The 15,932-nt window shown below is 43.8% G+C and overlaps 3 protein-coding genes across 5 annotated transcripts; 2 read left to right on the forward strand and 1 right to left on the reverse strand.

Moving 5' to 3' along the window:
• Positions 1-218: 218 nt before the first annotated feature.
• On the reverse strand, positions 219-5,182 carry LOC115363139 (trafficking protein particle complex subunit 5-like). Of its 3 annotated transcripts, none has more exons than XM_030057230.1 (3): positions 5,073-5,182; positions 2,894-3,166; positions 219-1,484 (listed from the first exon to the last, which is right to left on the reverse strand). In XM_030057230.1, exons 2-3 carry the CDS (start codon positions 3,161-3,163, stop codon positions 1,188-1,190), a joined length of 567 nt encoding a protein of 188 aa, XP_029913090.1. In that variant the 5' UTR covers positions 3,164-3,166; positions 5,073-5,182; the 3' UTR covers positions 219-1,187. The 3 variants fall into 3 exon arrangements, with proteins under 3 accessions (XP_029913090.1, XP_029913092.1, XP_029913091.1); XM_030057232.1 differs by having other exon boundaries at positions 5,091-5,177; XM_030057231.1 differs by having other exon boundaries at positions 5,053-5,156.
• Positions 5,183-5,895: 713 nt separating this feature from the next.
• pglyrp6 (peptidoglycan recognition protein 6) lies at positions 5,896-9,016 on the forward strand. The gene is made up of 5 exons (XM_030057172.1): positions 5,896-5,959; positions 6,684-7,544; positions 7,626-7,836; positions 8,546-8,840; positions 8,969-9,016. Exons 1-5 carry the CDS (start codon positions 5,896-5,898, stop codon positions 8,981-8,983), a joined length of 1,446 nt encoding a protein of 481 aa, XP_029913032.1. The 3' UTR covers positions 8,984-9,016.
• A 3,018-nt stretch (positions 9,017-12,034) lies between these two features.
• Positions 12,035-15,728, forward strand: LOC115363097 (protein Wiz-like). The gene is made up of 6 exons (XM_030057173.1): positions 12,035-12,170; positions 12,267-13,967; positions 14,451-14,882; positions 15,136-15,372; positions 15,526-15,573; positions 15,694-15,728. Exons 2-6 carry the CDS (start codon positions 12,812-12,814, stop codon positions 15,726-15,728), a joined length of 1,908 nt encoding a protein of 635 aa, XP_029913033.1. The 5' UTR covers positions 12,035-12,170; positions 12,267-12,811.
• Positions 15,729-15,932: the final 204 nt, after the last annotated feature.

The raw sequence follows: 15,932 nt of genomic DNA on the forward strand, positions 1-15,932 counted from the left end.
CACGTGGGTGACGTCTTTATTGTTATTGAAAGAAACGCAGTGAATGGGTTGTCAGTATCATAATTGTACAAAACAAATACCACTACTACGATTAATAATAATAATACAAAACATTCTTGTAATAGTAATTTGACGGATATTATCATAATAACTTAGCAAACATTTCATAGTTCAATGATGCTTAGGATTTACACAGAATCACAAATCAATTCACTTGATGCATGTAAACTGTATTTTATTCAGTCATGATTAACATATGAAAATAAACAGTGCCATCAACATTGGACAAAACAAATGTTCTTACAGGAATTATACAGAGATGGGTGTTGTAAGCAGAGATTGAACTGGAATGCTGTTAGATGAGTAAAATGCAGGACTGATCTCCTCACTGTAGGAGCGGGGCTCTCCCTGTTACATTTCGGCTGAATAGCTGTTATTTATGGAGTGATTCACATGAGTCGGGACCCTCTGCGGGAAGATAGCTTTGAGAAACATGTTTTATAGCGTTAGATGAGGTATAACAATGTTATTTTACCATTATGGAAACAGTGCTTGTCACGATTGTTTACACACCATTCAGATTGGTCTTAGCTTAGATATTCACCCTCACCCAATCATATGAGGTATACCGGTGGCTCAGTGTGTTATCAATCTCATTCAGTGTGGTAATTCTTATTTCTTTAATGAAAAGAGAGGTTACCTGTACAATGAAAATCAGACTAGCATTCCTAATGAAAACTGCGTAAAATGAAGCAGGAATTGTTCAGTATGTAAGTGAACAGTGATGTCACTGTAAACATAGGGACATAACAATGTAAATGTACACATGTAAACATATACGTGTCAAATGTCACTATGTAAGGTATGACAGGAGTGAGATGATCCACACAAACATGGAAATCTGTGCCAACTAGTTGCATCTTTTCAGTTCTACACGTGGCTCAGAATAGGGCGGTCATCCACCCATCCATATGCACGTCCATTCATCCATAAAATAATACTCCTCCAACAGTCACCATGCGGAAATTCAGTCACTAATTAACAAATTGCACAGTCACGCACACTTAGTCAAAGTCAATTTCTCATAGCCTGGGGCCGGACGCTTGCCAGAGTAAATAACCTGGACGCGGATGATGCATCCTTACCCTGCATTGTTCTATGTAACCTCCCACTCTCTCCATTCTTTCTTATCTGCCGTCCAAAGCCTTGTCCCTGGCTATCACTGACTCGTCAAACTTTATCATTAGCGTGGTGCCTTTGTGCCAGTGGGCAGTGACCTTAGCAGGAAAGCCGCTGTTGGTGAGAATGGCCTCCACGATGCCGGCAGTGAAGGCAGCACAGTTTAGAGTGCTGTTCTCCTTGGGCACTGAGATGTAGGCGTTGATAAGCGGCTCCTTCTCTATGATGTAGTACGTCTTGTCGTCGTCGTTGGCCTGCTCCAGCTTGTCAGCCTCCTTCCCGAACAAAGCCTTCCATACATTAACCTAAAGCAGAGGGAGCCGAGGAAACAATGAAGCGCTGTTCTCTCCCTTTAAAAGATAAATCTATCCACAGTGATGTTAAGACCGCTTTCCAGCATGCCCTCTCTCCCTTCTACAGATTCCAGTGGATTTTTACATAATATTATCAGAGAATCTGTCTGCTTGTGAATTATTTCCCTACAATGTGAACATCATTTGATTTCACTGAACCCCAAACAATATCAACACCAAATGGTTAAACCAAGAGTAGTAATGTAATCCATGGGGAAGATGTGTGTTACTATCTACAAAATGTGTGGCCTTACATGAAAAAGTATTAAAGTAACACAACAAGTTTGGGGGGAAATTCACTTTTTGTCTACCCAGAGTCCGGCAAGAAGATTGGTGCCAATTTTATCCCTACATGTCCAGTGCAAAAATAGAGACGAGCTGCAGGCTCACTTAGTTAGCTCAAAGCCTGGCTGCTGGGGGAAGCCATGAACCTAACTACTGTGAAGTGACGGAAATATTATTTATATCACCTCTAAAGTTATTTAAGTGATAAATCATTATGATTAGTAAAATAACTGTTCTGTTAAGGGAAAAAATGAGGAATAGGGGAATTATTGGGAACCCCTGGAGTAAATATTATTCCAGAGACTTCTATCTTGGCATGGAAAAAAATTCAGGGGGGAATATTGAAGGTTATTTATTTATTTATTTATTTTTACATGAAAATAAGAAATTATCCTGAATGTCAACAAAAATTATCACCTATCGGAAATTTGCAGGGATTCAGGAAATCAGATTTTTTTTCAATATCCGATATGCTGATACTTTCCAACTCTTTTGACCAATTGCCGATGCTGACGCCAAGATATACACATATGTTTTCCACCTAATTGCAGAGAACATCGATTATCTCCTGTAGTGGAATTACCCTTATTGTGATGGCAGATGCAGTAGGCCAAATACAACACTTTTTAAAATGTACACATTCACTGGGCAAAATAAGAAAACTACTTCAACTTAAGTTATGTAAAATGCACTATATTTACTTTTATATAACATTTTTTTTTTCCCAAACAAAACTGTAAGATTCATCCAACTTAAACAGTCTTGAATGATGCTCTCCCTGAGACAATCCTGACAAAATACCACAACCAGGGCCAAATTTGACTGAATTCACATATCAGCCGTCATATCAGCAGCAATTCTCATATGGGGCCAATACTGATATTTCATTTTAAAGCCAATTTTGGCCGATACCGATGACGTGCTGGTACTATCATGCATCCCTAGAAATTTTAATATTAAAATACTGGTACTGATTTTTTATTTATTTATTTATTTACAAAAAACAAAACCCTACCGGTTGAACCCTTGAGTCAACAAGAGCATATGTCATGATCATGTGATTCCCGCTGGCTCACCTTGATGAACAGCAGTATGTTCAGCACCTTGGTCTCCCTCTTGCCGTTCTTCTCTCTCAGCACCAGCACGTCCAGCATGCTGGCTCCCACGCTCTGGCCCATGTCTGACAAACGTGTCTGCAGCTCGGACACAGAGTACACGCGGCTCTGGCAGTACTGCACCATCTCTGAAAACAGCAGGGCGAAGGCACTCACGCTGACCTCCGTCTTGGGTCGGGTCAGAGGTCGCTCCAAAATGTTGGATTTCCCTCGAGTGAAGCGCGTGTCCATTTTCTGTAGGTGCGTGAATGACATATTAGAGTTAGACAGACTGGCATTAATACCTCAGAATATAATGCTCACTGCATTTAATACTTTTTGTATTAACGTATGACACAGAGGTATTAGTCATTATAATTAGGAGAAACATCAGGTTGGTGTTGCAAGCTGTCAGGGGAAACAGGGTCAAATCAGCCCCTTCATTTTGTGCTACTGCAGCAAATGTATATATTTCAAACAATTCTGCTATTTGTTGAGCATTCACGGTGACTAACATTTTCTGTAGCAAACACAGCTGCAGAAGTTCGACCCATTACAAAAGCCGGTCATTTGGTCCAGCTTACCCCAGGCTGAGGATTACATCTAGACAAATTGAGCGCTATGGGAGTAAAATGTTACACAAATTGCAGCCTTTATTTTTATTCTTTTCAGCCCTTTGGGGTCTCGCCAGCATGCCGAGGCAGACAGGCTGTCTCTCTTTTGTGTCTCTTCTGACAATCACAGCTTCAAACCATAACTTGTGTCTACTCAAACATCAATGGTGATACTTCTTCCAGAAAAAATTATAATTCACAACTGTCAACACAATTGTTTGTGCAGTGTAGGTGTGTATGTCATCCTGTTATGACCTGTTCTCCTTGGCTGACTCTCTTAATAAACCTCTTCAGTGTCATTCTGTCTGTGTCTGTCTGCATAAGTGATACAAGTATCAAGAACTTTATGAAGTGAATCTGTCAGGATGACTGAGTAAATAGCCAGTCTGAGTACATACGACATTAACTGATACCACCAAGACTAGTACTGGCCCTCAATAAGAAAAATATGCATAAAATATACATAATATGTCAGCATTTCCCTGTTGCTTCCCCAACAGGTGTCAGGCCAGAATAAAAAGAAAAACACTTCCTGGTCAGTATCTTGAAATAAAACCAATATTGATATTGACTTTAGCTTGGTACAGCTGGAAGATTTCCTCGCTGAGATCAAAGCATGACCGGAGTACTGATATTTTCCTCCCAATGGAAAAGTGTTTTACTGTGCCAAAGCACAGCTCATTAAAGTGTTGGTGTTGAGATAGCTTACTTGGGAGCTGAATCAGTCCTGATTCTGATACTACAGATACTACTGGCTGGTTTTTCAGTCCTTTAAGGGAGCTGAACCTCTGATTGATGGGTGTTTTTGTAGCCTTATAGCATAATAACATTGTCTCTACACTGTTATACAATACCACTTGAGCACATATATGCTGCAAACTTAAATGCATGACAGACTTTAGACAAACCTGCTTCATGCAGTATCGTACAGACCTACAGTTAGGACATATTTATGATCTCTTATTGTCACAACTAGAACATCAAACATCTCTCTTTCCATTTACATACAAGAATCACAGCATTTTCACCAAAAGAAATGACATGGCATGGCTATAAACACATTGTTCTCTGCAGGTTTACACACACAGCACTTCCTCCTGCAGCCTCGCCCATCACAGATTCAGGGAACTTAACTGTCTCTATGGCCACTGCATTCATTTTGTGTACGGTTGCCTGGAAACATGGGGTGAAACCATAGAAACTGAATGGGCTCATCTATTCAATTTCTATGGGTGAGACATTTTACCCCGTTTCACCACTTTCTCAAAATCACGGGACCTCTACTGATTACGCAGATCAATATTAGCATATAATCCTTTGTGGAAGCAGTTATCAATACACAGGATCGATGAAGCCGCGCCTTGGGGATGGCAGCTAATCAGAGCCGATTTCAGCTAGCTAGCAAGATAACGCTAGCTTGCTGATCATTGAAATGTCAGCAAAACCCTTGCGGCGACACTCCAGCACGGAAATACACATAAAGCTACAAGCTTAAAAAACACAGAAGCACTGCTGCCAACAGGGTACCAGTTAATTTCCGAAATTACCTTTGAAGACTGACCAACCTTGACTGAGCTAGCCAGCTGCTAGTTCGCCCAAGCACATACAATGTACACACAACATACTTCCTGTTCTCGGGATCACGTGACCGGCGCAGGCACCAATCCGTGACTTCCTCCTGGCAGCAAGTTGTCCAAATACTATTATTATTATTTCTCTGTCTTTTTTTCCCCTTCAGTGTCAATATTTCAGATCAATCTTGCATATTCACAGCAGAGATAGGATTTTCATGTTTGTATCTGTGTGTTTGTTTCTGGCACAGGACACAGGGACACCACACAACTCATGCCTTTGGGATTTCCTCTGTTTTGCAGTCTAGAATTGTATTTTCTCACCATTAGGAAGAACATGCTCATTGCCTCAGAGAGGACTGCCAGCTGCTTGCACAATGACACAGACCATGGTCTTGACCGGTGCTATTCCCAGGATGCAGGATACCCACAGTTTCACAAGCTCTCTGCTAATGACACACGTTCACCCTGAAACTGCTGAGATTACTGAAACTTATTACAGAGTTAGTGAATTCCTGAAAATGATCCAGGTTGTGTTAATATAGGCCTGTGTAATTATATTAACATTAATGTGAGGAGACCTTGAGCCATAAGGTCGAACAACACTACACTTCTGACGCCACAGGTGCCAATTTCCCACATTGCTCAGTTGGCCGGCCCAGAAGATTAAACAAAAGCGTATCTATGCGTACAACTGTTGCATAACCACACAGTTTGCATTTGCACTTCTATAAATGTGAGAAGGAAACGAGGGTTGGCATTTTACGCCTGAAGCTCTGTGTTGTGGACAGGCTACATGATGGCACATCAGTGGACATGGACCCTGGCCCTTCTTGTGGTCTGGGTCAGCACTTGCATAGAAGGTAATACACATTTGGTTTTGTTTTCACCAATTTTTGAAAGTCCTTGCACTATTTTTTGTGCATGTGCATGTACTTGGCAAATTTTATACATTCTGATTTGATGGGTGACTATTTTCTGTATTGCATGAACAACATAAACAACTTTATAGCTGGTAAGATTTAAAATTAACTCCCATGTAGGATCTGATAAGCTCTGAGGAAGACTTAACAAAATATCAGCATGTGTGGTCTTGTTAAATTAATCTAATATTAATCATACTGCTTAGTTAAGAAATAATTGGTTGGACAATATATTGATATCATAATTTGAGAGTAGATATTGTCTGGGATTTTGGATATTGTAATGCATTGTCTTTTCCTACTTTAATGTAATGCAGATTACATTAAAGGGACAAGGTTTTCTGAATTTATTAAACTGATGTGGCTGGTTGTAAAATTACCTGCTTGGTCATCATATTCACATTTGTGATGATTGTTCATCAATAATCTCTTGTGTGTAAACAGTGTGTGTAAGCAGCAATAGTCATACACTCACAACTGTCACAATATTGATAGAGATATCTAATCAAAGACTCTGATATTTGTTTTTGTCCATATCGCCCAGTCCTATTTAAAACTGCGCCTAGATTTTCTTTGTCCACAGAATTTTGAATTGTCTTGCTAAAAAAATATTCAGCACTATAGTCAAGTGAATAAATAGGTGCAGTCTGAATTCGAAAGACAGTCCTGTGTTGTCTGTGCTCATCCGCAGCTTCATCTTTGTGGCATATGAATGACTTTATCAAGGCAGTGGAGCAGCTGGAGGACGGGAACCCTCAGTTAGCACCATTAGCTGTGCTGAGGAGCCTGCGTGGGGCAGCTGGCCTAAATGATGCCTTCATTCAGCACTTCCTTGGTAATGCCAGCTCAGGGGGGCTTGAAATGGATGCCAGTCTCTCAGATTACATGGGCAAGGCTGTGCGTCACAGGGTCACTGAAGATGGCAGGGAACAAGGGGTGGCTCTAACCTCCGATGGGACCACTGTTGCTCTGAAACCACTCCTCCTGGGCATTGAAGCTGGTTTCCTTTCCAAGACAAAGGGGCATGTTGTGGGTCTGTACCAGCTCACTCTGGCCAAAGACCTAGGCCTTTCTTTCAAGCACGTCCACAGGTCTCCCCTCTCCCCGCGCCTGGGTCCTGATGGCTGCTGGGACAATGTAACCTCTCCAAAGGTGTTCACCCTCTCCGGCAGTCCCTCCCTGATCACGACCGCCCAGGTGAACGGAGGCATGGATGGTGTGATCCTGGGGATGGAGATCTTTGTCCAATCTGGACATCCTCTCAAGCTCAGCAGTCTGCTGAAGGCGTACTACTGCCACCGCCTGGAGAATGAGGGACTGGACGTTGTTCAACACCCTATCAGCCCACAGCGTAGGGAGAAGTTCAGAGAGCTGATCGTGCCTCCTCTGCTGGCCAGACAGGTGGTGAGATCCATCAACCTGCGCCGGAGACTGAAGGGACATCCCAAGATGCAAGTGAAGGAGAAGAAGCAGCTTATGGCTGTGGTGAACAAGGGAATGAAGGAGTTTGTCTTCCAGTACATGAGTGAGTATAAGACCAAACCACACAGGCATAATGGAAGACTTTTGAGCATAAAAAAAGTTATCAGTTTCATCATTATTTCAGATTGTCCGGCCATTATACCCCGGTGTGCGTGGGACGCAGAGCCGTACAGAGGAACTCCGACCCTCCTGTCCCTCCCTCTCTCTTTCATGTACATCCACCACACATCCACACCGAGCCAGCCCTGCCTGACCTTTGAGCAGTGTGCTGCAGACATGAGATCCATGCAGCGCTTCCACCAGGAAGACCGAGGCTGGGATGACATCGGATACAGGTGTTAGGCAGTTTGCTCTTGCAGTACTTGTACTAATCTCTTTTATCAGGGCTTGTACATTTTTTAACCAGTGTTGTTCAATTCCTCCTACTAAAATTTTAGCTTAATTTTCATAACCTCAGAAATGTTTGAAAGGTATTATAACACTGTAAATGTTGTTTCATATGTGTCCTTTCCTGTATTTAAGTCAAATGACTAACAGACATACACCTAATTATTATTTCCCAGGTTTTTCATTCATGACTGCATTCTTCTATTTCATTCTCTGCCTAGCTCATGTCTTTGCTCTATATACATATACTATTGCTCTATATACATATAATATTAATTATTACCCTGGCCTATATGATTAATTCTAATAGTGCAGACACCTCTGATACTCCAGCTACAGTTAGGTCCATATGTATTTGGACAGTGACACAATATTCATAATTTTGCCCTTGTACACCACCACAATTGATTTTAAATGGAGTAATCAAGACGTGATTGAAGTGCAGACTTTCCTGATTTAATTTAAGGGGCTGAGCAAAAATATGGCATTAACCGTTTAGGAATTACAGCCAGTTTTATACATTGTCACTGTCAAAATACATATGGACCTAACTGTATTTATAAAAAGCTGCATTCTGCACTCAATTTAAGAGAAATGCAGAATAAGTAATATTTCAGATACCAGATCCTTTTCTTACCCACCTGTGTGTTCCTGAAGCTTTGTCGCCGGCTCTGATGGGTATATCTACGAGGGCCGAGGCTGGCACTGGCAGGGAGCTCACACCTACGGACACAACTCCAGAGGATACGGGGTTGCCTTTATTGGGGACTACTCCTCCAGGTTGCCTTCCCAGCATTCCATGGGGCTGGTGAGAGACCAACTGGCATCCTGCGCTGTTGGCGGTGGGCGACTGGTGGGCAACTTCACGCTGCAAGGGCACAGACAGGTGGTCAACACCCTCTGCCCTGGGGATGCTTTCTACAAGGAGATCCAAGGCTGGGAGCACTTTGGGGTATGGGATAGTGTTACGTCATCAGGGCATTATGTGGACACATGAGTATTATATCTTAACTTAGTTAAGATATAGTTATATTATAACTTTTAAAAGTGCATTCATATTTAATTTCCTTTTCTTTACAGGAAGTCAAAGAATGAAAACAATGTGCTGGACAAGAGGAGGAGCCTTGGATGAACAAAAGCCTAGCAGAATAAATGTTTGTCTCCCCAAGTGTTGCTATTTTCTTTCAATGTGACTTCTTTTCATGAACTCTTATGGCAGTTTATGGGACTATTATGAAAAGTACCATTTCATGTGCGGCCAGTAGAGGGCGCCGCATGACCACGCAGTGACTACTAATCAAGCCTTTATTGATTTCCAGTATTAAGGGAATTTTGTTACCCAAAAAATTACTTGATACAACCTTATGTAACTATTCTTGTAGCATATTTGGAGGTACAGCCATATTTTATCTCAAAAACATATTTTTAATTAGTTGGTTAATGTGTAATGCATGTTAACAAGTGAACGTAATTTGCCATAATTCAAATTCCATCCATGCCTCACCTGTTCAAACAAATAAGCCCTCATATTGACAGATCCTATCAGTATGATAAGCCTGCAATGTCCAATCGTGTATTTTTCGCACATAAAAATGTCACCATGATTCTATACGTTTTTGTACGTAATTCGTTGCGAACGCACACCCTCCAAAGCATGAAAAAACAAATAAAGCACTCACAAAAGTTGATGTTGAAGTTGGCCGTGGTGGGATTTAGAAAACTCTTCTCTCGCCCTCCCCGTCGACGTTACGTACGCAGCCGTGGCGTGCCTGCAAACCAAATAACATGGAGTCTTCTGTCTGGCATCTTCAAGGGATTCATGCAAAAACCTGAGCGCCGATTGAAAAAGAGAGCAAGTTGCTGCAAGGGAGCGTTCAAAGCCCCTCTTGCATGCATCGTCTTGGGGCGTAAAGCTTAAGCTCTGTCCTTGAAGTATGACGAACGGCGCATAAACGGCAAGCCTTTCACTGCGATCCGCAAACCAGGCCGTTTTCAGTGAGTATTTTGCACACACAAAAAACTGCAGCTCATGGGCGTTTTAGTTTTAAATGCGTTGTGCATGGATACATTGTTGTAATGGTCACCTGACAACGATTGGATCGATATCAGCCACGTCCTCTGAGGGAACGGAGGCGAAGCCGTGGGACACCTTGATGTACCCGAGCATTTTCCTGCTTTTTTAGTAGGGGCAGCAAGAGAGGACATGGGCCTGAATATAAAGGCCACTTATTTATGTAACCATTTGGGCGCCCCATTTCATTCTTCGTTTAACGCCAGACATATTGTGAAAATAGGTCAGACAGTCCGAAAATTGCAGTTTGCAAAAGCTAAAGAGGGCTGTCAAAGCGCGATCGATTCTGCAGATTTGGCACTTTTCTGCTATGCCATGCCATTTGATTTATCACTCACTTACAACCTACATTTGTAAAAATGTAAACTAACTACAGTAACTAATGCCAGTCAGGGTTTACCATCTGGACACATTATGGGATCATGTTCAAGTAAAGAGGAGGAAAGTTTTCAACCTGAAAAACTTCTTGGTGTGTTTTGTGTTTGTGTGTGACTGTTTCCATGTTAGTGTGAGAAGAAGAGGAGGCTGCACCATGTAGGCAGACTGCTTGCTAGTGGGACTCCATACTGTGCTCTGGGGGACCATGGAGCCAGAGGGGCAACCCCTCACCCCAGGGACCAGCTATGGGCCCCCACCCTCCCACTCAGCACAAAACTCTGTCATCCCCACCTTCCGCAGCCGCACCTTACAGGTAAGATCACAGTGGGGGCGGGGACTGTGAATACATATCAAACACTATTCAGGTTTATGCTGAATAACAAATGGGAAAAGTAACTGTGAATCATATACTAATTTCAATATTTCACATGCAACACTGCACACAAAAGAGGAAGTGATATTCAAAAATACTTCACACATCATCATCATCATTGCCACCATCAGACCTTAAAATCTGTAACAGCTTTTTTTCCCCCTTCTTCCTCCCTGTCACAACCAGTCTTCATGTTCTCCAAATGTGAGCGAGGAGCTGATGCCTGGCAAAAGCCCATGGGGCCGAGCTGGAGATGAGGGCTTGGAGCAGACTGAGGGCCCCCTGCCCAGCGCAGATCCAGGGAGGAGTGCACAGAGGAGGTTCAGGTCCTCAGCCTTTCCTTCCTCCCTGACCTGGGACTCTGACTCTGAGAAAGAAACACTTGATGGTAACAAAGTATATATGGCATAATGCCTTCTGGAAACCTTTTCCTCACAGCTCACTGATCAGAAATAGAAATGGGCAGCGCAGTAACGACTTGACTCCATAGTGGTGCTAGTCGTAGAAGAAAAATTTTATTATCCCTCATGGGGAGATTGGTTTCGCAGCAACACATACGATATAAACGGCACATAAAAAACACATACACAACACAGTAGACCTGCAAAATACAGCTAGCATTGCCCTGAACCTCACTAGTATACAGTGCCATGAGTGTTTTCTTTTCTTTTTTTTTTTTTTTTTTTTTTAGAGCTAGGCAATACTTGTGATGTTGCTATCATTGTTGTCACTTCGATATTGTTTTAATTGTCCTCCAGTCTGCTTGTATAAGAACTCTCTCCCTCCCTTATCTCTCTCTTGGCTATGCACTGTATTTTTGACTGTGGGTTTTAACTGTGGGCCCCAGAGCTGTGAAGTGATGTTCCTGTTGTTGTGTGTTTTGTGTGTGCTGTTGTGTGTCAGAGGAGGAGCTACAGCACTTTTCTAACCCTCATGGCCTGGCTGCTCACAGTCCAGGATCCCCTTCTTCTGGACTCAGGTGAGAGGGAGGTAGGAAGGACTCGAGCTGGTGGTGAGCGTGAGATTGTTCAGCAAACCAAGATAGATGCCACAAAAGCAGATCCCAAAATGGTTGTAATCAATCAGGCATTAAGTTGTAGCAGCATATATAAAGAACTAGCATCTGATCTGTGATGGTGACTTACTTTCAGACAGAAGTGCTGAGCCTCCACTTGGTAGAAAGGGTATCAGAGTTAGCGTTTGGCAACAGCAGCACTGTTACCGCCATAGATTTACCATGTCATTTAGACTGTGTGGTGATGGCATCCAAAATGTTTCTTGTTTTTGTTTTTTTTTTTCAATTTTGCCTAGACTCAACAGCGAGGATGACCAAGGGCCTGAAAAACTGCAGCGCTTATTTAGTAACAGTGACAAATCCAGCCCTGTGGAGGGGCAGGATGAAAACAATGGCAGCACAAAGACAGAGAAGCCAAACACTTCTCAGCTTGGCCCAACAGAATGTAAGCACCATAAGGAAAACTGACTGACCACACACTTGATATATTTTTTAAAAACTCCCTTTCATTAATAATATTTTTTTCTCTCTCTGTTCACAGTGGCAGACAACAAAGTCTGGAATGTATCTGAGAATGCTGATCTGTCCAAAGCAAAACCAAAGGAGGGTTGCCAAATTGAGGAGGAGGACAACAGTGAGGGAAAGAAAAGGCGAAAGGAAAAAGACACGGAGCCTGAGAGAGATGTGTACACCTTCCCTGGAGACTCGGACCCTGAGAGTCCTCCTCCAGCCCCCTGGGCTCACTGCACATTCATCCAGCGGTGCAGGAAGAAGAGGGTCCTGCTCAGGCCCTTCTCTGGCCTGGGCACCTGGCAGCGCACATCGCCTGAGGCAGGAAGGCGGGTGAGAGGTGGTCCTCAAAGATCAAAAACAGCCGAGCTGAGTGAAGATGGAGGGATCTATGACTTTGAGGAAGTGAACTTTGGAGAGGATGCAGAGGAAGAACTGGAGAAGTTTGATGAAGAGGAAACTGCTGGAGGAGGGGACAGCAAAGAAAAAGCCAGTGGGGCAGAGCCACATAAAGAAATTTTCACCTGTGTGGAATGTAGCATTTACTTCAAAAAGCAGGTCCATCTGCGAGAGCACATGACCGAGCACTGTCAAAGTGGGTCAGGGGGTGGCAGGAGGGACCGTTTAGCTAAGGGTGGCCGTTTTCGGTGTGTTGAGTGTGGGTGGAACCTGCCAAATCGTCTGGCACTGGCAGACCACCACAGGAGGCATCAGGAGTCCCGGGAGAAGATCCTGGAGGAGATTGAGAAACTGAATGAAAATGGGAAGGCAGAGGAGATGCAGAGGGCGGACAGTAAGATGATGGAGCATTTAAGCTCAGTGCCAAATGTGGTGCAAGAACCAGGTCCAGTCTCGGCTCCAAATAACATGTCCGACCCAGAAACAGTGACCAGTCCAACTCTATCCCCAGTCCCGGTTTCAACACTGGACACAGACCCAGAAGTCGTTGATGATTCAGACTCAGCCCCAACCCCTCCTCCACAATCAGTTCGAACCCTGGCACGGGCTCGAGCTGCCTCTGCCAATCGCCGCCGCTATGTCTGTACCAAGTGTAACTTCAGCACAAGAACTTCCCAGGCACTGGCTAATCATGCCAAGACCCATAACAGAAAAAAGCCTTCTCTCCAGCGTACCTCCCCATGCCTCCAGCCAAAATTTCCTGCTGTGGAGGATGACTCCTTGTCCCCTGGTTCCCCATCATGTTTGGCATCCACGTCCCTGGCCTGTGGTCATTGTGCCTTCCTGACCCCAAGTCAAGCTATATTAAGGGAACACCAGAAACTCGCTCATCCAGGACAAGCCTCCATCAGTGCGGCATGGCCCGAGGAGATGGGCCAGCATTCAAGATCCAGTGCGGGTGCTCCGATTTCCAGATCTATTCCAGATTGCGATCATATCTCTGGGCCAGGATCCATATCCCTGACCAGTATTCCAGAGGGCAAAAGCCAGCAAGGAGTCACTGCCGTGGAGGACAGCACCCCAAACAGTGCTGCAGCTCGCCCTCCGAGGGAGCTGGCCTTCAAGTGCATTGGGAACAGGAGACCAAACAGGAGGGGGAAGGATTGGTCCGAGCTGGCCCAGTTTCATTCCAGACTGGATGGCAACAAGCTGCCCGAGAGTGAAGATAAACAGGACAAAGGTCAGAGCACAGAGCTTGACACTGAGCTGGCCCAAAAAGAGACTGACTCACCGAGGGGACTGAAACCACACACCAGAGCAAGATCCAGCTTAGGTGAGACTAAACAGCAGAAAATAGTTTGCATAATAAGAGCGACATCACTCCTCACTCTTGCACTGTAATGAGTCCAAGCCACCCTTAGCTGACTCTTAACTTGTGTCACAAGGTCTAAGTCTCCTGTCACATACCATAGTAGGGTAAAGGAAAAGTTCATTTAAAAACACAGCACATACGGCAATGTTGAGATATGGTTATTAATATGTTATAGGCAATGATAAAAGTCCAGGCCATTTTCTTCTCAGGCAGGTATAAAATTTATTTTTAAAATGTGACTTGAGTCACGCTTCAATCTAAGTAATTTGGCCTGACTGTCCAACTCAAATCTGATCATTTTATCTAGAACATCTCAAAATTACAGGAGCTCTGACCCCAAAACCCAGAGGCATATATTTAAGCTATGCACAGTCAGAAACTGATGCTATTTCATTTTCAGAACCAGTTATCTGTTAATTAACCATTGATTTCTTTCTTTTCTAGATGACTCTTCACAGCAGAGTGCTTCATTATCATTCCCTCCTGAGGAGAATTTGAAGGACGAAGAAGAGGAGGAAATGGAGAAAGATGGAAAGGTTTCCTTTTTGAGGAGGAGTAACCGGGTTATTGCTGCCTCTGCTGAAAATGACAGTGATGACGATGACGTTGACAAGGAACGTATGCGGCATTTGTTGTCAGAGAGCATCTTAGATGATGAGGAAGATGAAATTGATGAGGAGACAGGAACTCTGAAGAGCGTGGAAAGGAAGTGCCCCTACTGCCCTGATCGATTTCACAACGGCATCGGGCTTGCCAATCACGTGAGAGGCCACCTGAACCGAGTCGGCGTCAGCTATAATGTTCGTCACTTCATATCCCCCGAGGAAGTCAATGCGATTGAGAAGAAGTTCTCTTATCAGAAGAAGAAGAAAAAAGGTCAGCTTCTTGTTGCACATATTTCTTTAGGCTTTTCTAGATCTTGTCTAAATACATTTTACTGTGCAGCAAACAGGACAAACAAAGCCTTTACTGTTGTCTTTCTCTGTAAAATATGACTGAAATATAGTGAACTTGATGTAGGATATGTGACGGTATCAGGGGCCTGAGCCATAGCTGAAGTTTTCATATATTCATACAACTTTGACCAGATTTCAAAACTTTAACTTGTATCCCCCCCTCACCCCTACAGTTGCCAACTTTGACCCTGACACCTTCAGCGTGATGCGCTGTGAGTTCTGCAGCGCCGGGTTCGACACCCGGGCAGGTCTGTCCAGCCATGCCAGGGCCCACCTCCGAGACTTCGGCATCACTAACTGGGATGTTACCGTCTCACCCATCCACATCCTGAGGGAGTTATTCTCCAGCAGACCTGACCTGGTGATTCCCACAGCTCCTCCGCGGAGCCCCTGCTCACAACATGTGGAGGGCGAGGAGGAGGAGGAGGAGGATGAGGAGGAGGAGGACGAGGAGGAGGAGGAGGAGGAGGAGAAGGAAATAGAGGAGGAAGGGGAGGAAATCATAGAGGTAAAGCTGGAGGGGGAGACAAGTGAACGGAGCGTTTCTAACCCACTGCCCTCAGCATCTCCTCAGCCTTGGAAGAGTGAGGATGGTGTAGAAGAGCCCAAAGGTAAGTTTTCATTCTTTATTATTGATCCAGCCTCAGTATTACACCAAATGCACCTCCCTTACTGCTTGCAGAGCTTGTTTGCTATTTGATGATTTTGATAGTGTAATCCTTTGTGTGCAGTTGAAACTTGGACCATGAATTTAGAGTCATACTAGTAATGCCAAAGGGATTGAGAAGGAAACTATGATCACTAAAAAGCAGCATGCCATAGTGAAATGTGGGTACAGATATTATGACTTCATGCTGCACTTGGCTTCTCTTGTTTGTATTTGTAATTAAATAAAAATGGTTTGCTTGCCCGGGGCGACAGCGCTGTCGCACTATGTGTGTGTGTGTGTGTATGTGTGTGCCTGTCAAGT

Source organism: Myripristis murdjan, chromosome 8, assembly GCF_902150065.1.
Source record: "Myripristis murdjan chromosome 8, fMyrMur1.1, whole genome shotgun sequence".
Lineage (NCBI taxonomy): Eukaryota > Metazoa > Chordata > Actinopteri > Holocentriformes > Holocentridae > Myripristis > Myripristis murdjan.